This window comes from Lonchura striata, chromosome 22, assembly GCF_046129695.1.
Source record: "Lonchura striata isolate bLonStr1 chromosome 22, bLonStr1.mat, whole genome shotgun sequence".
NCBI lineage: Eukaryota > Metazoa > Chordata > Aves > Passeriformes > Estrildidae > Lonchura > Lonchura striata.
This window is the reverse complement of record NC_134624.1, coordinates 7,479,235-7,503,040: the sequence shown is the minus strand read 5'-3', so window position 1 is coordinate 7,503,040 and position 23,806 is coordinate 7,479,235. Positions and strand designations below refer to the sequence as shown.

The 23,806-nt window shown below is 46.2% G+C and overlaps 3 protein-coding genes across 6 annotated transcripts in view; 2 read left to right on the top strand and 1 right to left on the bottom strand.

The window, feature by feature from the left end:
• AK8 (adenylate kinase 8) overlaps nucleotides 1-8,162 on the top strand; it is a 65,445-nt gene extending 57,283 nt beyond the window's left edge. For both annotated transcript variants that reach the window (XM_021543541.2, XM_021543542.2), the window contains 2 exons: nucleotides 5,479-5,559; nucleotides 7,580-8,162. In XM_021543541.2, the coding sequence (XP_021399216.2) occupies nucleotides 5,479-5,559; nucleotides 7,580-7,817 (319 nt within the window). In that variant the 3' untranslated portion in view covers nucleotides 7,818-8,162. The remainder of the gene's footprint in view (nucleotides 1-5,478; nucleotides 5,560-7,579) is intronic.
• Nucleotides 8,163-12,287: 4,125 nt separating this feature from the next.
• On the bottom strand, nucleotides 12,288-20,151 carry GTF3C4 (general transcription factor IIIC subunit 4). The gene is made up of 5 exons (XM_021543763.2): nucleotides 19,933-20,151; nucleotides 17,039-18,859; nucleotides 15,980-16,110; nucleotides 15,028-15,116; nucleotides 12,288-14,402 (listed from the first exon to the last, which is right to left on the bottom strand). Exons 1-5 carry the CDS (start codon nucleotides 19,984-19,986, stop codon nucleotides 14,338-14,340), a joined length of 2,160 nt encoding a protein of 719 aa, XP_021399438.2. The 5' UTR covers nucleotides 19,987-20,151; the 3' UTR covers nucleotides 12,288-14,337.
• A 309-nt stretch (nucleotides 20,152-20,460) lies between these two features.
• The window catches only part of DDX31 (DEAD-box helicase 31), a 44,140-nt gene continuing 40,794 nt past the window's right edge, over nucleotides 20,461-23,806 (top strand). The window contains exons 1-6 of one of the 3 annotated variants that reach the window (XM_021543540.2): nucleotides 20,461-20,553; nucleotides 21,453-21,712; nucleotides 21,896-21,971; nucleotides 22,351-22,394; nucleotides 22,747-22,817; nucleotides 23,099-23,163. In XM_021543540.2, coding sequence (XP_021399215.2) covers nucleotides 20,518-20,553; nucleotides 21,453-21,712; nucleotides 21,896-21,971; nucleotides 22,351-22,394; nucleotides 22,747-22,817; nucleotides 23,099-23,163 — 552 coding nt within the window. In that variant the 5' untranslated portion in view covers nucleotides 20,461-20,517. Of the gene's footprint in view, nucleotides 20,554-21,449; nucleotides 21,713-21,895; nucleotides 21,972-22,350; nucleotides 22,395-22,746; nucleotides 22,818-23,098; nucleotides 23,164-23,806 lie in introns of all 3 variants that reach the window. The other 2 variants (XR_002466613.3, XM_021543539.3) reach the window with 2 other exon arrangements.

Here is a 23,806-nt window from a genome sequence, read left to right as displayed (position 1 = left end):
ATTTAGGGTAGGGAATAAACTGTGATTCATGTCAAGTCAGGGGTGCAGCCTCAGCAGAGCCTTTGCAGTCTGGTTACCCATGGGCAAAACACCTGGAGAGAGCTGCACTGAACCCTGAGCAAACCCTGGGAGAAGGTTGGTGGGATCTGTGTAAACAGTTTTCATTTTTAAGAGGAGGACTGGGGATGCAGAATGTGACTGTGGAAATGTAACCTGCTTGTCAGCCTGTGTCTGGGCCATGGGCTTGAGAAGAGGCTTAGCCAAGGTTTCAGGTTCAAGGTGGCTTTATGCCATGGGACAGGGGATGTTCTTTAGGAGAATTAATTGATCCAAGTCAGTATCTCTGGCTGGAAAGTCAACAAAGATAAAATGGTCAAGGTTTTATCTGGAATTAGGTACTTGGGTTCAAATCTGAACCTCCTCATACGTGTCAAGTTGAACCACTAACTTAATTTGTCATGTTGTGATTACTCAGTGGTGCTACCCAAGGAAAAGACCTTTTTGCAATGCTGATAATTTTTGTACCCTGACTAAAGCTGCCATCAAGCTCCTTTCTGCTTGTAAAATCCAGAAGTTTGTACAGTTTTGTGCACTTTTTGAAACTTTTAAAAGCTACTAATACGGTCAGTTTTAACAATGAGAGTCTTAGAGTTTACCCAGATTCAGGACAGCTTTTAGATATGGTTTTGTCCCTCTGCCAGTTCAGTCCATGATGCCCCCAAGGCTTTTTCATGCATTTGTGAGAACTCTGTGATTTCCTTCCTCACCTGCTTTGGCTGCTTTGTGAACCAAAGGGAGGAGTTTGTGTTTGTGCTAGGGATCACACAAGGATTGTACCTGTGGTGGCCTTTTAGGACCTTCTGCACCCTTACACTTCAACCTCAGCTCTTTCTCAGCTTTATATTCAATTACAGAACTTGTAGCCATTGCATTGCCAGAACAGAGTCCTCCAGGAAAGTTGTTCTCCATGAAGAATTGTGCCATAGCATCAGCAGCCCTGTTGATATCTCCATATGGAGTGAAGTGTTCTGTGCCTCATGAAAGGCACAATTATTTGTAGTCGTGAATTTGACATTTTCTATTTGTCTGCCTGGAAAAGGAGATAATTTTTTGTCTCTTCCTCTCTCTTTTTTTCACTCTCTCCTTCCTGTTCTTTTTTCTCTGATTTAGCTGAGGGTCTGTCAAAGTTCTGCCAGCAAAGTTTGCTGTAACTTTGACATCACACAGGCATCTGATCTTCACTTTTTTTTTCTTTTTTTTTTTTTTTTTTTAAAGCAGGCTGATGTGGTGCGTTGTAAACTGCCAGGAGCACTTGCTAATTTAGTACTTAATGACAGTCACAGAGAGTGTTTTTCTTGCCCCTGGAGAGGTTTTAGACACAGCTGGGGTAGATTTGCCACTATCAATTATGCACAATTTTAAACAAGAATTGGCCAGCAGGGGCCTCTTTTTTTTTTTGCAGAGTGCAGAGCATGAAGAATGGGAATATGGCAGCTGGTACCTGCCTGCGACAGAGAAGATATATAGGAGTCAAGAAAATAAGGGAAAGATTAATAACTTACTATTTTTAAAGTTGCAGCTTCAACTCAAAAGTTTAAAAGCTGCATTAAAAGTGGCCCAGTATTGGCTGGTGGTGTATTTTTGTTTTAATTCAAGCATCCTAACTTTGTTGCAACGCTCAGCCTGACCCTGGGATAGCCACAAGCAAGTCAGTAGTCTCTCTTTTAAAAGCCAGGTAGGGATCAGGATGCTGTCTCAGATATCCTGTTGTGTTGTCTTTACATCCTTAAATGAAAACAAGGTATGGATTTGATTTCATGGCATGATCTGATTTCACAGACAACAGTCCTATAAAAAGGGTTTGGGCTCCACTCCCCCGGTGTCAATCCAGAGCAACTCCAAGCAATGGGAAATGCCAAGGATGAGAATCTGACCTGAGTAAATAGCTCAGGTCTAGAACAGCCAACATCTGGATCCATCTAGGTCAGCCTCATGAAGCAGCTGTGCTTAAATGACAGGGCCTGGCTCCCAGGCAGAGCTGCAGCTCCCTGGAGATGTGAAGGCAGCTGGCAGGGCAGTGGGGCCATCCTGGAAAGGGACTGTCCTTAGCAGGAGCATTCCTTATTCCCTAGCACAGGATTCCAGGATTCAGGCACACCTGCTTCTCTTACAGCAACACTCAAAATTTTTCCCTTCCAGGTGTTGGAAATCAGTGTGGTTATATCCAGAAAACAGGAAAACCACCACCAAATAAATTCTTGTGAGGACAGCACTGAGCACTGCCAGTTGTTAATAACTTGGATTAAGTGGGTTGGTTGCCATCTGGAACAAATGCAGCTCAGGATTAGCTGGATGCTGTTGTGTAGGTCACAAATCCTTCACTTATGGCGTGGTTGGGACACATTTTTCCAAAAATCCTGTCTCACAATCCAGGGTGAAATAACACCCCTGCCACCCCTCCTGTTCCCTCTCCTCCTCCATTTACCAGGGGAAGCATCAGGATGCCCTGGTGACCTCCAGGCTCTGAGATGACACTGTCTGAACAGTCAGCAGCCAGAAGTGGCTGGAATACTCTTCTGGAATGCCAGATGGCTGCTAGGAAAACAGAGTTACATTCCAGCTGCTAGGGCTGGAATACATTTCATCACCATCCAAAGGCAGCAAGTTCTCATTTGACTGGGTACACAGTGAAGGTGTCATCATCATTATTAATTTGTTGGAATTTAATCTCTCTAATGTATCTGGAAGCTGCACTAGATTAGATAAATGATGTCAAGTGCAGTGAGGAAGAGGCAGGATTCTGACACATGGATTTTTTTTGTGCCTTTTAACATTTGTGTTCACAGTTTTATCATCTATAAAAGCTGACAGGACCGGACCTTTTCCCACAAATCCCTCTCCTGGGAGATGGAACAAAAGAGAGAGGACAGAGCTGTGCTCGGGAATCTCTGGTTTCACTCAGTGGGAGTCAGGGGGACGTGTGTCCTCGGAGACCTCAGAGGCTGCACCAACTTTCCCCCACAGTCTCCAACTGGATGCCAGCGATTTTTGGTTGCCCACAGGTGGATTGTGAGCCCGTGGCACAGGAGTGAGGATTCCTGGTGCCCCTCTGGCCAGCCCCCCCCTCCCCTTGCTCCTGCCACCGCTCCCCTCCTGCAGCTGGGCTGGGAGCTGTGGCAGAGGAGCTGTGCTGGATGCTAATCCAGCAGGGTAATGTCGTGTACTTTGATATGAGGCTGTGTTTCCTCTCCTCCCTGTCTACCAATCCTGATGACATCTGTTTCATATTTCCCCTTGATAGGAGTTGTGACATTACAACATACAAAGCCTGGCTGATTCCTAAAGAGAGCTTTACAGGGGATGCATTTATGGGAGGAAACCACGCCCGCCGTGTGGAGAGGAATCCAGAACTTGCAGGGAGTTGTTCCAGTTGCTGCTGGATCAAGGTCATGGGTGCAGCCATCTGTGTTATGAGGATTTCCAAGAGAAATCCATCAAATGTGTTACCTGGGCAGTTGGAGGGACAGCTTTGTTATGTGAGCAGAGTCACAGGAGCCTGAGCAAGGGACAGAGGGCAAATGTTGCTCACAAGTGCCTTGAGGAGCTGCAGGAGATGGATCAGATAGCCAAGGCTAACACTTCCCAGCCTGCTGCCGTGTAAACAGCCTTTACTCCTGTGAGTAAACCTCCTGGGGCTGCCTAATAGACTGTGTGGGGTATGTGTCTCCTTCCAAATGGTAATAAAGCTTTCTAATTGGAAGTATTTTAAGTCTAGACTGCAATTCTGTCAGTGTTTTTCCCCTTCATCTTTTTTTTTATTTTTTTTTTCCTGCTTCTGAACGATTTTAAACTGACAGCCCTGGGGGAGTGTTGTTTTCCCTTGTCTGTGGGAGATGTGGGGAGTGGCAGGGTAAGGCATCCCACCTGCCACTGGAAGGACCCTTGGGCTGGGAGTTTGTGCTGCTGTACAGTGAATTCCGTGTGTGCTGTTACAACAATGCACGTGGGGGAAAAAAAATCCACATTAGCAGGGATCTCTGCACCCTCCCACATCTTCCCCTCCACTCCTCTTTAATGGTGACACCAGACTGGATAATAAGCAGCATCTTGTTTGGAAAAGAAGGGAGTCTCAGACAAGGCTTTCAGAGTTCATTTTGTTGGCAGCTTTTTAAGTGGAGTTTTTTAGGCTCTTCTGTTTCAAATACCATAATACTTTTTGTGTTCCTAACTATGAATTACGACAAGCTTTCTTGATATGCCAGGTTATAATCCTTCAGTGGGTTTGTTTATCTCAGGATATAACAGGAAGCCGTATCAATTATCATGACTGTGTAAATGTTGTTCCTCTCTACTAGAATATTCATCTTGAGACATATCATCAGATGTTACCTGTTCTGACAATCACGTTTTTGTGCCATTGTTGGGCAACAGAAACAAAGAAAAACAAAATGTTAAGAGTGTAAGGGATAAAAGAGTGTTGAAACTGTTGTTCTTTTCCTGTCTTTGGAATCTCCAAGATCTTGAATGTTTTATTCCTGGCTGTTATTTTGTAACCACAGTGTGAATAGAAGTCATTATCTGTAAACATTTGAAAAGAGAGATGATTTTCATAACTTTAAATCCTACAAAGGATTCTAGTAATCTGCTATGTGCATGCCAAGGTAAAGCTCAGCCTTTCATATGGTCTGATCCCACCCAGTCAGTGTAAAATGTTCCTTTGGTGAATGTCTAAACCACGCAGTATCTCCTGTGAGAAGCAGACAAAAATGAAAACAGGAAGCCTGGCCTTGAAGGCAGCAGCAGGAGAAGGTGTGTTGTAAAGAAAGATGTATTTACAGCCTTCAGCTTGTGCTTCGCTGGGAAAAATTATATTCATAGGTTCAAAGGGAGCCTTATTTTTTATTTTGTTCTGAGCTAATTGTTAAATGTGATCTTTGTGCAGATCTGCAAGCACATTTCTCTCCCTCTCAGGATTTTTCATAGAGGTGCACAGAGAGAAATAGAAGAGGAAACAATTTCTATTTCTGCTCCTTGTTTTTCTCATGTGGAATGTGTTTGGAGAATTGTTTACCTGGAGTGAGTGCTTGGTTGGATTCTGGTGAGGATTGATTGAGCCTGGTGGCCAATCCAACCCACCTGGGGCTGGGCTCTCAAAGAGGGTCACGAGTTGTGTTAAAGTAGTATGTAGTTTTAGTATTTTCCTTTTTTTATATTATAGTAATGTATTTTAGCATAGTTATAATAAAGAAATAATTCAGCCTTCTGAATTAAGACATTGTCATTCCTTCCCATTGGGTTCGCCTGCATTTAAAGTAGCGAGTCTGGGCAGAAATCCTGTGCTCACATCTGGGACTCTGCAGGTTTGGGGGGGACTGTCACTGCCACGACTGCTCTTCCTTTGGTGAGGATTAACTCCCACCCTGAAGGTCACAAGTGATGTTCTCAGGATGTTCATGCACTTAATTGTGTTCTCCACAGGGTGTTCTTCTTTCATCTCCCCTACGAGTCCATCATGGAGCGCCTGTCCCAGCGGAGGACTGATCCTGTCACTGGGGAGAGGTGAGCACTCCTGCCTCATGTCTAACGTTTTTCTGGCTGCCAGGGAGATGAAAGCACCAAATCGGCTTCTTAGGAATCTAAGGAGCTCAGGAATGCTCTACTCCTGCTTAGGGATTCCTTAAAAGCAAAGTTAAAACTTTCATAGCTCCTGAAGCACCAGCCCACCTTCCTGCTGCAGCAGCTCCTCAGAAGAGGGGCTTTTAAATCCTGGTGCCTGAAACCTACAGCAGCAAATAGCTCAGCTCTAGCATTTTAATGGTAACTCAATTGGTTGGGAAAATAATGCTGAGAGAAGATGTCTGAAACCTAGCTTAAATGCAGATGCTTTTCAGACATCCCCATGGGAATTTTGAAGGTTTCCAGCTGGGGAAAATGGAAAACTTGCTGCATTTTACTTCCCCAGGCTCCTGTGATGGTCCTGTCTGCTGGGAGGTATTAATGTGTTTCCTGCTCATTGGAGCAATCTCCTTTGAGTCACTGAGTCACTGTAAGGTTGGCTCATCTCCATGGTGTCACAGCCCCTTGTCGCACCAGTGACCTTCAGCTTTCCTGCCTTCTCCACCCTTGATTTCCAGGGAACAGGTCACAAATAAATTTATCTTCCCAAAGACCTGCTGGAGTTGGACTGTGATCACAACTTCACTTGTGGCCTGGTTTTATGATTCCCCCCATAGAAATTTGAAACCCTCATTTTGCTTTTCTAAAGGCTGAGCGCATCCTATTGCATCAAATACAAATCCTGAACCCTCAAAGATGAAGGCCACAAAGAGTGGATTTGTCCCAAAGTGATGGATGATTATTCAGACATCTCACTCGAGGTGCAGCATTAACTTGTGACAGCAGCAGTGATTTGCTGTAACTGCTCTCTTTGCTTTAGTAATGAGCAATGTGGTTGTTCAGCAGAAAGGAGCAGGCTGAAGCAAATCATTCCCACATCTTTGCATTTCTTATCATTAGGATTAGGCTGCTCAGTATCTGCTCCAGTTCACACACTTCCCTCTCCCACACTCTGGGGTTTATTGCTCACAAATTCTCCGTGAATTGAATTCTTTTAGGTGCTGTTTCTAATCCTTGGCATGCAGGGCAGGGGGTGGCCTTCAGCTGTGCCCTAAATGATTCCCATGTGGAATGAACTCCGTGTACACATCCTTGGGTGCAGCTCTGCAGAGACACAGACTCTGCTCTCTCCTTGGTTTTGCATCTATCCCAAAATACTTCGGGAAATTTGTCTGTACAGGAAGAGGGATGAGCTGGTTTTGTGCTAGGGCAGAGGAAATGTTTACTCAGAGTTAGGATTACCAATTCTAACAGGGAATTTAAACCCTTGATTGCAAATGAACTTTTAGAGATTGTTGGGAGCTTTGGGCAATGCAGGAACATCATCAGAATTCCTTTGGTGTCAGCTGAGCTGGGCTGTGGCACTGCTGCAGGACTGTGAAGATGAAAATCCTCTTTTCTGCTGAAGTAACTGAGGGAAGCCACAACTGTGAATTGAGGGAAGCCAAATTCTGGCATTTGGAAAATCAAAAATAACCAAAACCTATCTCAGGTGAATTAACCTCTTTTAACCTTCTGCTGCTACATAAAGCAATTAAATGCCTGAGAGCCTTAAACCCAGTTTAAGTGACAGGTCCCAACAATGCTGGACACGGGGCTGTGTTTATGTTTAAGGTTAGGGTTTTTTAGACTTTTTTTAAAGACAGGAATCAAAGATTACAAGTAAAATATCTGGAAATGCTTCTGAACCTGGAGCACTGGGTAATGTAATAGAAATTTCTCCTTGTGTGGAGCAGATAAACATCACCAGTGTCCCCTCCAGAAAAAGCCTTGGCCTTTGAGGATCCAGGGTTCTTGAGGGCAGCAATGACGGATTACCTGCCCTGAAATTTTGTTTTAAAACCCCAACCTGGAGCAGAAAGAGGCCAAGGGGCTGTGATAGGTAAAAACATGGAATATCTGCAGAGGTGGCTGCTGTGTCCTCAGGCTGAGCAGAAAAAGTGGCATTTCTTCTCCTCTCCAGATACCACATCACATTCAGACCAGCTCCCACTCCAGAGATCCAGGCCCGGCTCAGGCAGAACCCCAGAGATGAGGAAGAAAATATTGAGAGGCGCCTGAACATCTATCACAGCAATATCAAGGCCCTGGAGGATTTTTACCAAGATGCCTTTTATGTCAATGCTGACCAAGACCCTTACGTTATATTTGAGTTCATAGAAAGCTGTATCATTAAGCCTCTTCCATGTAAAAAACATTAGAAGTTTAGTATGAAAAGGGTTGATTTGTGGAAGAGTTGATTTTAAATTTTTCCCTGTAATATTTGCAGTCTGGTTGCTGAAGTGGCAGGTTATCACCAGGGAGGGGGAAGTCAGCCAAGCTGTGCTAAATCTGAAGCTCACCAAGGCTGAGTGAAGTACAGAGGGTAAGAAATTGGGCTTTAGGGGAAAGTTTTTTGGCTTTTGTTTCATGATTCAAGATATGAAACACCGTGGCTGGGGAACTCCTGTGTTTAATTCAAATGTTTTTTTCTGTTTCTGAATAGTTTTGTCTTCACTATGTAAGACCCATGAAGACAATTTGGAGTATTAAAGCTGTTAGATGTGTTTGTGTCTTAATTCTCCACCAAAACCACTCAGGCACTCCCTGCCTCCCTCTGTCCCTGCAAGCTAACCCTAAAGCAAAGAGAAAAACAAAGCTCCCAGCTTTTCAGTGAATTTTCTCCACAGTGTTTGAGGCTGGGGGCAGAGGTTTTCACTCCCCTGGTAACTGAGATTGTTTAAAAAGTGCTGACAAGCCCTCTGCAGATGCAGTGGCCATCCCCATTCTTCTGGGCAGGAATACTCAGAACAGCTGGAGAAGATACCCAGAGCCATGGAAAACTGATTGCAGGTCCATCACTTCCAGAACCCAATCAAGGCCATAACGAGCTGCAGGAGCAGGTGACTCCCTAAATCCTCTTTTCCTGGGGTAGCAACTCCCTGCCTGTGGCTGCTCCCTGAGCTGTGCCTGGGTAAGTTGTTGTCCAGGGTTTCTTTTTCTTTTTTTTTCCCCTTCTCTGGCTGGATATGGCAGAAATGAAAACTTTTAACCTGGAAAATCTCTGCTGAAAGCTTGCTGGCTGTCTCAGACTCTGGCTGTGGAAATGCACATCCTTAATGCCTGTAAGAGAGGGGAGTGATCTGTGCTGTGGTCAGAGAACTGGGTTGGATGCCTCTCTTGTGTCTCCCTCTGTTTCTTCCCTGTGTGTGAGTATGAATTCCCCCTGCCAGGGCATGGGGAGGAGTTTCAGGTTCCTCCTGGAATTCTCAGGAAAGGTGCAGGCAGAAAGAACAGGCTTTTGGGTTTAGGTGACTCCTCTGGTCCTGTTGCTCTCAGTAGATTTGGGTCTTTGTTGTTGTCTTTGGCTCTGTGTGTCTAAATCTATATGGAGAAATGAAAAATGTACAGGCCAAATTTCCTTCTTGCTGCTGTAGTGTAACTTCAGGTGGAAAGACCCTGGTTGTCCAGGTGGCAATGGAGATATTGTGTTATTTTGTGAGAATTCAAAGTCAGAATTTTCAATACTTTTGGAAGGGGTTTTGATGGGTGGGAATTGGACTTTCTAGCCTTGAGAGCAGCTCTGAAAGTCTCAGAATAAATATCTTTGCAACCTAAGAAAGCCAAATGCAAGGAATTTGAGTCCCTGGTGCCTCTTGAGCTGAGAAATTCCAGCCTGTAGCACCAGGCTGAGGCAGAGGCTGCTCGAGGCACAGGGACCAGCCACAAACCCTTGTGTTCAGCTGGACAAGGACATTTTTACAGCCCTACCTGTTACAAATGTGCTGGTTGGTGACTGCTTGGGCAGCTGGGTTTTCTGCCATTGCTATGAAGATGTGCTGCAGCATTCATGCATAATTGGGAGCCCTTCTATTAATAATACATGGGAAGCTCATCTTGCTAATATCACCTTCATCTGAGCGTTCCTACTAAATATTTTGATAGATGAAATGGGTAGAGAATGTATTTAAATACTGTTTGTACTGCAGCTAGGGTACAAAAGGGACAGTGCATCTTTAATTAGACAGGTACATCTGCTTAATTAATTTAGCTGTAAAGCCCTTTTTCCTCTTCATTCTTTCATCTATATGCGGGTGCTATATTAGTTCCGCTCCGCTGGTTCCATAGAAACTGAGAAAAAGAGCTCAGTCTCATTGAGATGCACTTGGCATGTCTGGGTAGGAGTCTCAGGTCAGTGGTCAACCCCCAAGGGTTTGCAGCAGGCCTGAAGTGCAGAACGTCAGGGTTAGCAGAACATGCTAATACTCATGTAGAACTCTCCCTCAGAAACAACTAAAACAATTGACATTCATTTAATTACTGTAAACGAAACAGCCCCTGCATGACTTTGCATAGTAAAGCCTGTTAATACCAAAAAGGTTCAGTGGGTGGAAGGAGGAATTAGGCTTTTATAATTGGAATGCAACACTTGAAAAGCAATTTGGTAACTAGGCATGATTTTATTAGCATCTTATTCTGGCAAAACAAATGTTGAGCAATGAGAAAAACAAGGTGAAGAGGAGGTGGTAGGAACACAGCAGGGATCAGATGTTACTGATTGTACAGCTTTGCCCAGGTCTGGAATGGACATCTTCCATCACTCTGCTTCCCAGAGACACTTTGTGGAGAGGGCTGCCTGGAGCTGTGCTGTACCCTATCAGTCATGCTGTTAATTGTGTAGTTCAGCAACAAGGTCGGTTTGTCCAACTGTTCCACAAAGTTTGGTGTCCACCAGCTCCAGACACCAGATCCTTCAGTGGTGGAAAGGCACTTGAACACCCCCAGGCAGGAGAGACACTCCTCCAGCAGCACCTCTGCAGGGACTCCCTGTAGCTCTCCAAGGATTTCCCTGCTCTCACCTTGCCCTGTGAGGTTTGGACACTGCTCAGGGAATGGAGCTGACCCCAACCTGCTCTGTGGTGAGGGCTCTGAGGAGCTGGAATGGCTCGTTCTCCTCTTCTCTCCCAAGGAATATTTATTGTCTTTATGCACTGACAACCACAGCATTTCCTCTCTAGAAATACACAATAGGATTAAGAGGATGAGGAAATGCCAAAGGAAAGGGTGACTGAATGATGAAGTCCCAGAGCCATAAGTGAACTGAGATAAAAGGCAGCAATGAGGTCCCTCCCTACCAGTCCCAGAGCAGGGGGTGAAATTTGGAGATACAAGACTGAGTCCTTATGACCTCAAACTTTCCCCTTAGTTCCAAGAATGGCATCTAGCACCAAGGCACTAAGACACTGTACAGTCCAGAGCTGTTCCACTTATCCATCCAACTTGGAGGAGGGATTAATTCCCAGTGTGATACCAGCGTGAGCAGCAAACCTTAAATGCTTTCAGAAGCTCCTCATCAAGGAAAATGACACCTTAGCTCTGGAGAAACAGGATCTCTGCCTGTTAATTCTCAGCTGCAAGTATCATAATCCTTTAAAAGGAAAAAAAAAAAAAAAATAAAAAAAAAGGGCATCAGCATCTGCTGGAGTGTTGCTCTTCCTCTGGAGATGAGGGTCCTTGAACCCCCAGTGCACTCACCACCAGTGAAGCAGTTGACATCTTCCAAGTATTCACTTGTTTGAAGTATCCTGCAAAACTTGGACAAAAACATATGGAGATAAACTCCAATTCTGTGGGATCTGTTCTTTGAACAGTTCAGTTGGTGTCTCAAAACAGACTGGGCCTTGATAGGAGATGTGTTATTTTGAGGAGGCAACTCTGATAATGGCAAAATAGCACAAGGGTCTGGCAGCAGATGCTCAGTCCTTGCTCCCCTTGCCTGTGAGGTGACAGCAAGGTCTGAGAAGGACAAGAGCAGGACCAACCCCTGTGTGCCCAGAACTGCCCCTCACAAATCTGAGGCATAAAAAAATTCCTGGAGCAGCCTCAGCATGCACTGGGCAGCCAAACCCACTCAGGTCAGTACCAGAGGTTAAATGTTACTGTGTGAGGTGGGCTCTGCTGTTCTGGCTAAAAATGCATTTAGGGACAAGTGCTGGTTTACACAAAAATGAAATCCCAGTTCCTCTGTACCTGTTGTGAACAGGTCAGGGTGAAGAGTGAAAGATTTTACTAAAGGATCTTCACTGGCAGACAAAGACAACATTGTTGGCTTTAAAAATCCATTTTCCCAGAAGTCTGAAAGCAGGTTAAATAAACTATCAATGGCAGACTATCTAGTGCCTTGAAAGACAGGGAAAATAAACATTAATGCTGCAATGTTAATGTGAGGTGTGCTAGAGCTTCTCCATGGCTTAGCATTAAAACTCAGTCCAGGGAAATTCAAGAGAACTGCCAGAAATAATCAGCAAGAACCAATCTAACCTGTTATCATGTGAACCTTTGGGTCAGCCAGACTTAAACATTTCAATAGATCAGGATATTTTTATGGTGTCTAAGCCATGGCCGAAGAAATGTTCTTTGACTTTTTCTGAAAGCACTGGGACAGGGTTCAGCAGGGCTCCCTCCCCTTCTCCACAGGCAGAATTTCTAAACTGGAACATTGACTGATGAGCTGTCACAGCTGACAGGGCAAGGACTTGCAGCTTCCATTTAAAATGCCTTCTCAACCACCACGAATAAAGCTCTACTGAGCTGATATGAAAAGGGATGTGCTGTTCCCCCAAGCCCCACCAGCACTAGGAAGTTTTGTCCCAGGTACCAGAGCTGGCCCCAAATTCCACACACGTTGGGTATCGAGGTTACTCCTTGTTTTACTGGATACCAACACGAGCTACATTTCCCTTCTCTGCAGACACACTGAAGTAATTTCAATTTTCAATGCACGGCAATAAAAAACTAAATGTTTCTTTAATACAATTATGGTATCACTTCCAAGGATATTTACAAACAAGGCTAATTATTTTACAGATGAATGTGCTTCTGCTGTTTCTAGGCTACTACAGTCATGTTCTTCTCAGTCAATGCATGATCATGCTTAATGCATGAGACACTGAGCAGAAGGACAGCTGACTTCTTTAATGTTTGCTGAAAAAAATTTGCTCCTATTAAAGGTGAAGGAACATTAACAAAAGATGCATAGTCATTGACTCGAGGAAACAAGCACCAATCACACATGCACTGGTGGGAGACTGATACTGTCAGCACAATTCCATGATTTCTCAACAGCTGTAGAGCACTTCCCACACAGTGGAAGTGTCAGGAATCACAGACAGGGCGACACCTCTGCCATTGGTACTCTGCAGAATGGAAATACACAAACTCAGGATTATTTGACAGCATGGATTGAAGTTAACAAGACAACTGTACCAAGTAACCACACACATTTGGGAGGTATTATTCCTTTAACACTGCATAGGAGGTTGAAAAGGATTCTGCTCTCTGTAAAAACAGATGGCAAAAAAAAGATGTTTTTTCTGATAGGACAATTAGAAGGCAAAATAAACTTCTGGACTCAGCAACTTGAGATGGAGAGAGGCTTTCTACAAGAACCTGGAGTGACAGGATCAAGGGGAATGGCTTCAAAAGGGTTGGATGGGATGTTAGAAACAAATCCTTCCTTGTGAGGGCACAGGTGTCCCAGAGCAGCTGTGGCTGTCCCTGGATCCCTGGCAGTGCCCAAGGCCAGGCTGGACAGGGCTTGGAGCAGCCTGGGACAGTGGAAGGTGTCCCTGGCCATGGCAGGGGTGGAATGAGATGAGCTTTATGGTCCCTTCCAACCCAAACCTTTCTGGGAGCTTCACCAGCCCCTACCCAGAGCACGTCAGCCATAATGGGGTTGGGTTTGGGGGGTTCTGTTTGGGGTCTTTTACTGAGCTATTATGAAAGGAAAAACTGTTAGCTGGGAGTGATTATTTGTGTCAGATTTGTGTAAATTCAACTGCTGTATGAGGGAGACTCTCAATTTAATTGACAATAGTGTTAATTTGTAATGCTTTTTGAGTTTCTCTGGAAAAGAGGAATGCTCTTGGTAGAGGGTTAAGTGAAACCAAAAGCAAATACATTGGCAAGAGCTGGGAAGGAGTTAGAACTTAATTCAGAAAAAGGAAGTGGGGCAAGAGACTTAAGAGCATTGGAAATTTTATATATATGTATATATATTAGTGTTTAAGCTAATTGCTATTAGTTTAATAATTATTATTATTATATTTTAAAATTATCCTTACTGATCCCAGGCAGCCACTATCACTCTTCTGGCTGAAACACTGATACATTTCTGAGGCAGTTACTCTTCTAGACTTTCAGTGAAATTCATGTAATGGCCAAATTCTCTCATATGGCTGCAATTGGCATCTGCCTTCCTGGGCAAGACACTGGAGCCTTGGATTATTTGGAGAGTTCCATGTTCTACAGCAAATGCCAAATGGTTAAAAAGCAAAGGACAGCACTGCAAGCTGGAGCCTTCTCTACCCACCAAGACCATTCAAGAGGCAGCTCTGCTGCTCCCATCCCAGCTTTTGGGAGTTGACACCGCTGGCAGGCACAAAGGACAATTCCCACTGTGCTCAACCCTTCCAGCTCCTTGTCAGTGTCCAGCTGCTGAGGCTTCCTTGGGTGCATTTCCAAACAGCTTTAAACTGGCTCTTCCAGGTGAATTCCTGTTTCTGGAGCATGGAATGGGCTCTGGATTTCAGGAGCTGGTAGAACCTGTGATGTTCTATGTACAGGGCTGTGGACAAGGTGTTCTCCCTCCAGCAGAGTCTGTGTTCCTGTCTCTGTATCCTCCCAGGCTGAAGGGAGCTTATGCAGTAGAGAAAATACTTTCAGTCTTGACACAGCTTTTCTCTAGAACACAGGAGAATCACAGAAGGTGCAAGGTCCCTGCAACAACCTCTTGATCCATTCAGGGTCTGCAAATAAGAAAACAAATTGTTTAAAACTGGAGGTAGAGATGAACAGAGGAATGACACCTGAGATGCACAAACTCAACAGGAATCCTGGACAGTTTGTATATATTCACAAGCAGGAGTGACTGAGAATTCAGCGAAACCCAACTCTGTTTCTGCCCTGATATTTCAAGTAATGCCAGTTTGAATTCCACCTCAGCAGGGGACAAAATTAAGTGAAACTCTCCATGCTTTATCCTTATATGCTTATAGATATATAGGAAAAAAATGTAAAGGATCACCATGGCCCAACTGCAGTGTTCTCATTTTCTAGACTGAAATTAGATCCCTCACATAACACAGTTCTGTTTCTTTATCCCTCTTGCAAAACTGGATGCTGATATATTCAACCTGAATATCAAACTAACTCCTGGAGCATTCCAGCACAGATTATGTGTTTACCCAGATTTCATTAAAATGTGGGATTTATACCTCAATTTCTGCAGTTATTAATTTGCAATTAACACATCTAATGCCAGGACACTGTGAAATGCAGAGATTCACATAGGAACTGCCTAAAAGAGTAAAGTCAGTGAAATTAATTCAAGCCATTTTGTAGATAAAAAGCCCCAATCCTGGAAGATTTTACCTTCTGGGGTTGGGTGCCGTGCAATGCTGTCGTGAAGCAAACACCTCCTGTACACCAAACTCTGGCAGGACTGGTAGGTTAGAAAGCACCTGTGAAAGGAGAAGCAGTTTTATCATGAGGTTTGGGGTTTATTGTTTTATGACCTGCTCCTGTGCCCTGACTGGAGGCTGGGTTCTCTTCACAATTTGCTTTCTGAGAGTAAAGGCTGTAATGAACCACATTAAATATGAAAATAAGTAATTTATTAATTCAGTTAAACTTCCCAAGTGTACCAAATTGCATACGGAAACAAAAATGAAAGATCAAAAATCAATGTATCATTGACAAAAATATTCTAGCAAACAGTAGAGGAGTTGAAAAGCCTGAGGCCCTACTGCACAGGGAAGAACCAGGGTGTCCTTAAGGCCGTGACTATTTACCCAAACTAGCACACAAAACCTGTTAGGCATAGGTTTTTTCTGTGACAAACCAGTGACTTGCCACAGCTCCAGGGACAATCTCCATGTACCTCCCAGACTGGTACAGGAAGATTTAATTTTCTAAATGTTCCAGAGTTTGTCTGACTTCTCAATGTGCCTGTTCTCAATGATTTCTTGTTAAACTGCTTTTGTTTTCAAATGCTGAAAGAGCTTGAACAAACCCTCCTTCAAGTGATGTTCCAAAGGATGACTTGTCCTCGATTTTCCCTTGCCTGCTTTCTTCCTGACCCCTTATTTCCTCAAAAAAAAAAAGATGCTCAAAAGCATTTTATTATAAAAACATTTTCCTGCTAAGAGAACCAAATCCAACCTCCAGTGTCCTGGCTCTTGTGGAAGAGGACAGAAAAAACCTGCAGCATGGATAAGATGCTTCATGCCTTTCCACTCCAGTGCTAACAAGTGGTTTATGAGCTGCTCCTGAAGTATGTTTGAATAATCCAGAGGGGACAAGCTGTGGATGATGAGCCCTTTACCTGAGCCAAATGTGGCCGTTGGAGCACACGGCCTGCTTGCGGTCGGTGAAGGGCAGGATCTCCTTGCACAAACTGCAGTGCTCGGGGAAGGTTTGCTTGTTCATCTTCTTCAGGATGTGCCCAATCAGCACCTGGAACACACAGGAGGCACTCCATGACACAGCCCAGGGTGGGGACACCTCACTGGGATTGCAGAGCGACACAGAATAAGCTGAATCCCAAAAAATCCAAGTGTAAGAAGTACAATCTGTCAGTAAGTATTCATTTATTCTCATTTTGTTCTAAAGATTTCTGTCCCACACTAAAGGGATACAGACCTTAAAAACAGTAATTCCTTGCAAATTTTAAAAGTGCTGAAAGAACTGGTATCACACCACTGTCCACAAACAGCAATGCTTTCCCTCATGCCTATCACAATGGACGTGCCAAAAAAAACTCCTGTTCAGAAATTACCTGGATGTCTTCAGCAGTCATCTGGGAGTACAATGTTTATAGCAGAACATTTATGTGATCAAATTTGTCTGTGACATTTCAATGGATATAAACCACATCCCAGAGACCTTTAAAGTGTGACAGCAAATTGAATAGATAAAATACAATTTAGAAGTCGCTTTTCATCACTATAAAAAAGAAACAAGATTCTTCTAAGGTAAGAAAAGCAACCTCTCAAACTTTCATAGTAAGAAACGGAATGGATAAAATACAATTTAGAAGCTGCTTTTCATCACTATAAAAATAAATAAGATTCTTCTAAGATAAGAAAAGCAACCTCTCAAACTTTCAATTCACAGTAATTGGATGCCAGAACAACCCAGAACAACCCAAAAACTCAGGCATCTTTATTCTTTATTGTACCTGATCCAAATTTCAACATCTGTATTTACATTCTCTCCTATTTCACAATATCAAGAAAGGACAATTTAAGCTGAATGCTTTGCAGAATCTGACTGGCAAGGATGGCATGACCACAGCTCTCTTTCCCAGCCCATGTGTATTTTCAGGAGCGGGGACAAGGAGGTGACAGTGACACAGAATCCCCTGAGTAGACGTGCCACTTACTCGTGCTGTTCTGTCATCGTAGCCATCGTCGGACATTAAGAAGTCACAGACTCCTCTGGTGGGAATGCTGGTGTTCTCTGTAATCCACGTGTGCAGGTAAACTTCTCCCAACACCCGTTTCATGTGTTCTCGGGTCAAGTGCATTTCTACAGCCTCAATCTGTGCCTGTATTTCAAGAAGCTTTTCTACCATTGGCTCACGGCCTCCAGTGTCACCTGACTGATGGAGAGAATCATCTGCAGTGTCATCAATGTCCACACCTTTGCCTGTGTCCCTCAGGCTCTGCTTGCTGGCTTGTTTCGAAGTTCCTTCCTCTTGATCATCTTCAGTGCTGCCCATCCCAGGGGAATCTGATATCAAGATTTTGGCATCCTCGTGTGAAGGTCTCCACATGACCTCTGAGGGGGCTTTCTGCATCGACTGGTACAAAATCCTCAAGAGAAACAACTTAAACCTCCAGAAGTAAGTGGAACCACAGCTCTCAATCTTTTTATCCAGTGCTTCCTGTAAGAACTGAGGGATGTGCTTATCCTTCAAGATTTTCCAGCGTACGAGATCGGTCAAGTCCACTTGCCGGAAAAGGTTCTGAACAGAAGATTCCAAGAGCTGTGCAGCTGCCTCCTCAAAAGTCTTGAGGGTGACAAACTGAACTTGGTAGTTTTTGTTGACCGGGTGCAGCCCGTTGGCCATGCCCTCGGTGGTGATGACCGCCAGGTACGCCCCGCACGGGCTGACGGCGATTCCGTGAGTCCTGACACAGCCAAACACCTCCGAGAGCTTTATCACCTGGTGCTCAAACTTTAAAGCAACGTCTGTGAATATGGGGATGAGCTGCCTGACCTTGCCATCGCTGGAGCAGGTGTACACCGTGCCGTTCTGCTTGTCCGCAGTCATGGAGACGATGGGCAAGGAGTGCAGCCCCGTGACGTGGGAATTGTGGACGTTCAGCCCCGCTTTGGATATCAGCAGGAGGCACCAGAACACATAAGGGCCTCTCGCAGCCACCACCAGGCTGCAGCTGCATTTCTGGTAGGGGTGGTAGAGAGGGATGCATTTGATGCTGTGCACGGGCAGCTGGTCCATCTCCTGCCACAAGACCACGGGCTGTCTCAGCGTGAAGTAGCCTTTGACCGCCTTGAGGTTGACAGGGATGATCTTCACCGGGCCGTACGCGCTGCCCACGATCAGCCCACTCATCTTCCGGTTGTTGTGCTCGTACTCCCACCAGGACAACACGCTGGGAGAGCTTATTCCCGACTCGATGGTATTGCAGGAAGTGATGGATTCCTTCCCCAGAAAGGGCAGCTGGAACTGCCAGACGGCGATGTTGCCGTTCTCGAAGAGCACGGCCAGGAGCACGCTGCCCACGTCCCGGCACTCGTTGTTGTGCTTGACCTGCTGGGTGGTGCAGATGCCCGACCACTCCATGCGCACCGGGGCCTGCATGCTGTGCCGCCGCTGGAACTCCGGGAAGTCTCCCAGCTCCCCGCAGGGAGCGTCGGCCTTACACAGTCTGTAGCTGGCCTCGAACAGGCGCTCGCCGTAGAGCTCGGTCAGGTCCACCAGCTGCACCCACTGCAGCCGGTTGAGGTTGGCGTGGATGGTCAGGCGGTTGTCCATGGTCAGGGCTGCCAGCAGGCACCTCCCGTTGGCGTCACAGCCCAGAGGGGACCAGCTGGAATATTTGAAGCCCCGCATGGGTGTCAGGGATTTCCCCTCGGGGTTGAACACTCGGTCCAGCATAAACGTCTGGCTGACGGTGGGATCCACTGAGCTGGCGAATTTCTCCTTACACTCAGCCACCTCCTTCTTTGGGCCAACCTAAAAGAGAACAAAAAGAACCTTAAAAACAATTGTACAGCTGGTTTTTGTTAGGAAGGCTTTCCTGGAATTAATTCTCTCTTCAAACACAGCATCCCCAATCGCAACCAACACTATACTGGTTAACTGATGTCACTCCTAAAGACTTCAGCTTCATTAATGCCCTGAATTTGCATAGTTTTGACTCTCAGCTAGTCAAGTTTTTGTCTGCTAAATGAAATAGCCTGTTTTCATACTTTTGTTCTTTTAAAGATACATGACATAATACATAAATACTCAGTATCTCAACTCCATTCCATAGTCTCAGCATTGTTTTGGAAAATAAAATCAGATTCACAACAACAAAAGTATTATTTAATAAGATATTCACCTATGTCTGCCATCTTCGTAAAAAGATGTTCCCCTGAAGGTCAGAGAAATCCCTGTTATGAAAATCCTTCAGCTTACGTGGCAAAACAAATGAAGATTCCTACTTAAAATTGCATTGAAATAACTGTACTGGAGCTCAACTAATTTTCAGAAAAACTGCAGAACTTCAGAATCCCTCGACATTACTGGGATACGGTTTTCTCTCTCCTGTACCTTTAATATGAGAGCCTGCAGCAACTTATGGAGAAGACAAGGGCAGCTCCCCAAGAGGAGAATCAGAATCCCGGGATGGGTCAGGCTGGAAGGGACAACAGTGTGGCAGACTCTGGACTCCAGAGGCTCCAGTGCAAATCTGTGGATTCTGCACTGAAAAGTTCTTCTCGTGTTCAGGTGCAGCTCTGTGTCTATCAGTTTATGCCCGTTTGTCTTGTCTTATTGGTTGGCATCATGGTGAAAAACCATAGAATCATTAAAGTTGGAAAAGCCTCTGAGATCGAGTCCAGCCAGTGACCGATCCCCACCTTGTCACCCAGCCCAGAGCCCTGAGTGCCACGTCCTTGAACCCCTCCAAGGCCGGTGGCTCCACCACCTCCCTGGGCAGCCCATCCCGAAGTCTGACCACCCTTCCTGTGAGGAAATCCCTCCCGCTGTCCAACCTGAGCCTCTCCCGTTACACACTGACACCGACGAGGCCAGGCGCTCACCTTGAGCGTGCAGGCGGCGCCGGGCGCGGGCACGGCGGTGCGGTGGATGACCATGTCCTGCCCGCCGCTGTGCACGTCGCTGAGCTGCTCCAGCACGGCGATGCTGCGGGCCGTGCTCACCGACACCCGGTGATCTTCGGACCAGGCCAGCGGCTCCAGCCCGCTGGCGCCGTGCTGCAGCCGCACCGCCGGCTCTCTCCGCACCGCCGTAAGCCGGAACCCGGCGCTCGCCGCCGCCGCCGCCGCCTCCTCCGCCACCGCCTCGATCCCCAGCGGCGGCTCCTCCCGCCCGGCCGCCGCCATGTCGCCGCCGCCTCACGGGCCGCGCGCACGCGCCGCCGCCGAAGCCCCCGGCGGGCCCGGCCGGGGCTGCCCCGCCGCCGCCTGCGCGCCCCGCGGGCCCGGGAGCGCGGCTTGCGGGACGGGGAGAGCCCTCAGGGAGCCGCCGCAGCGCCGCGGGGCGGGCGGGGAGAGCGGCGGGCTCCGCTCGCACGGGGGGAGGCTCCGCGCTCGCCGCCGCGCCGCTCTCACCGGCCGGGCCGGGTGGGGGGCGGCCCCGGGGCCCTGCGGAGGAGCGGGCGGGACATGGCGGCGGGCGTGGGGATGCGCGGCCTCGGCGGGGTACGAGCGGAGGGGAGGGAGGAGTGCGGGGTCTGCGGGACACGGGACCCTGCGGGACAGGGGATAAGGAACATGGGACCCTACGGGACAGGGGATACGGGACACGGGACCTTGCAGGAAAGGGGATACGGGATATGGAACCCTACAGGACACGGGACCCTGTGGGACAGGGGATACGGGGCACGGGACCCTGCGGGACACGGGGCAGGGGATACGGGACACGGGACCCTGCGGGACAGAGGACACGGGATATGGAACCCTACAGGACACGGGACCCTGCGGGACAGAGGACACGGGATATGGAACCCTACAGGACACGGGACCCTGTGGGACAGGGGATACGGGACACGGGACCCTACGGGACACGGGATATGGGAATCCTACGGGACGCGGGACCGTGACCGGGCGGGCAGGCAGCGTCCGGACAAGTTGTTAAATGGAGCTTTTGGCTTCTCCCCAGCCCGAGCGGGGCTGATCCTGCCCCGGGGCTCGCAGGCGGCTCCCCGGGCACATCCGAGCCCCCGGAGCGCTGCTCTGACTCTCCGCGTTCCTTTGACGGGCTATGGGCGATGCTCTCCCAGCCCTCTGCTTCGTCTGCAGAGGCTTTAAAATGCTTTTTGAGAGAGATTTGTAAAGCATGTTCTGCCCAGTCACTGCAGAAGTTGAATGAAATGCTGTAGGGATGAGCAGGGCTTCAGATTGCTCTTGGCATTTCAGCAGTGTCAGAAGTCTCAGGGGCGGTGGTGGATCTGTTGGAGTAGGAGTTGTGTAGCTGCAGAAACCGACTTTGATTTTTTAGTTACGGAGTGGGGAATTCCAAAAATAAAACGCTGCTGTGGCCTGATGTTTGTGTGTTAACTCCCAGTCACTGCTGACCGATTTGTTTCACTTTAAAGCAGTCTGGTGCTCTGAAAAGGAAGCTCCAGTCAGCACATGGAAACCCACCTGTGAAACGCAAACGTAAATTATCCATAAACACCTTCAGAAAGGGTGCCATTGCCACGGAGGCTGACAGGAGGGAGGAGGGAAACTCATCACAAAAAACTCTTCCTAAGAAGCAGTTGACTGACAAACAGAAGACCAGAAGCCAGAAGACCAAACCCTTCATCAAGACATCCAGCCTGTTTAAAAACAACCCAGACATCCCAGAAATTCACAGGTATTTTAGATAAATGGGAAGGAAAAAATCTCTTGCAATGCCTTGAAGTTCAGTGTATTGAATTCTTGCCTTTGCTTGGCTAAGCAGTTGCTTGGTAGATGAAGTTTCATTGCTGATTATGTAGAATGCTGTTGTATTATGTTTAACCCTACTACGTGGTTTGTTTTTGTTTCCCTAACTCAGAAAAGAAGTGCAGCAGTTGCAAGAAAATGTTTTCACAACAGATTCCTTCAGCCAGCTGGACCTCCACCCACATCTGGTGAGTGGCAGGAGGGCTGCATGCCTCAAAAACCTGGGGTTTGAGTTGGGGGGCAGGTCAGAGAGCCTTTATTCCTGGTGACCTGGATACATCACCTGATTTTGTCACTCAGGGTGTTGGTCCGTGTCCTGACCTGTCCCCAGACACAGTCCTAGCCCTGTTCACTGTTTGCAGCTGTAGTACCAAAAAACCACAGAAAACCAACAATGGTGTAATGCTAATTAACTAAGGAGTATTTTGAGGACATGGGAGCTTTATGGACCAGTCATGCAGAGAATAAATGTCAGTCTTCTGGGTTTTCTTCTGTCTTAGCAGTAGAAAAATAACAAAAGGAACAGTTTGACAATGAAACCTTTATTTCTCTTTATTATCTCTCTAGATCTCCACAATAAACACTGTCCTAAACATATGTAGCATGACCAGGTAAGCAAATCAATATCAAAACTTTGAAGTTTGCCCCAAAAAGCCAATCATCTGTGATTATTTCATTATATTTAAAGGGTTTGTGAAGACCACAGTATCACTGTCTTATTTGCTATTGGGTTTGCAGGGACTCCTGCCTTCTAGTTTGGTACTTAAATCATGAGCCCATCTGGTTTGAATTTATCACATTTGTGCCTATGCAGTAGCTTTGCAAAGAAATCTCTGCTACACAGCAGAGATGAGCATGAGGAATTTGGGGTAAAGAATTTTGAGACAGTCACTGTGTGTTAAAATCTTGGAATTCCACCCTGTGTTGCATCTGCATTTCCTGCCCTGCTTTGTTTGTCACCAGTGTTCAGAAGCAAACGATTCCTGTGCTCCTGCAAGGCAGAGATGCCCTGGTGAGATCTCAGACTGGCTCAGGTCAGTGTGGAACTGTCTCTGTCCTTCCTTAGGGTGTGTTAATTGCATTTATTTAGGTAATTCTTCATGGGATACCACCACCTTTCTTTTCTAATTGACTCTTTATTGACTTGCCTGTTAATATTCTATTCTGGAAACTCCCTGCTTAATAGAAACTTTTCCAGACTCTGACTGCAGTTTAAGAATGGTGGGACAAATGGTGTTTTGGTTTGATGGAGTGTTGTAATTGCCACATATATTTTTTTAATGGAAAATTTTCTTATTTTCTCCCTTTCAAAAAGGTAAAACTCTGGCCTATGGGGTTCCACTTGTGCAGTCTTTGCAAGGAATGGAATCCAAAATACAGGTAGGTCCAACAGCACTAAAAAAAAATTGCTTCTGATACTAAGATTAATAAAAATAAATTCCAGCTCCTGTAGTCCTTACTGTCTCTTTTTCATACAAGCAATCCACGTTTCCCTTTATTTGTACATGTGACAGATGGGATTTTCCAGTTCTCTTGAGGTGTGGATGGTACAAGATCAATGTCAGCCATTCCCCATCGCTCCATGCTGCAGGATAAATTGGAAATGGGCTAAATTATCAGGTGTGGAGAAGGTAGAGAGCAGAAGAACTGGTCTGGAAGCTGGGAGAACTGAAAACAAAGGTTACTGCCATGTCTTTAGGTAATCTTTGGCATGGAGTGGGATTGGAGTTTGGATCATACACCAGAAAATGCTGCTGCAGATCTTGTGGATTTTATGGAAAGAGATCATCCTGACTGAAGGGTTGAAGCATTTCCAGCCCATCCTGGATTGTCACTCCTACCTACAGATTGTTGCTGTGCATCCCTGCAGCTCAGGAGCACAGCACTGGAACAACACGTGTGTGCAATAAAACATTGGCTTTGACTGCGAGCAGTTTTCCCAGTAGGGAGAAGAAAAACTTGATAAACTTGATTTTTTAAAAGCTAAGGGGCAGAAATACCCTAAAATGTCGTGTACAAGCTT

Bases quoted from the DNA above. Each gene is read 5' to 3' on its own strand.
- GTF3C4 (XM_021543763.2), bottom strand. From the start codon at position 19,986: ATGGTCATCCACCGCACCGCCGTGCCCGCGCCCGGCGCCGCCTGCACG. The intron at 18,860-19,932 runs GTGAGCGCCTGG...GTTCTCTTTTAG, and splicing joins GCGCCGCCTGCACGCTCAAG to GTTGGCCCAAAGAAGGAGGT. The intron at 14,403-15,027 runs GTAAAATCTTCC...TCTTATTTGCAG, and splicing joins ACGGCACCCAACCCCAGAAG to ACCCTGAATGGATCAAGAGG.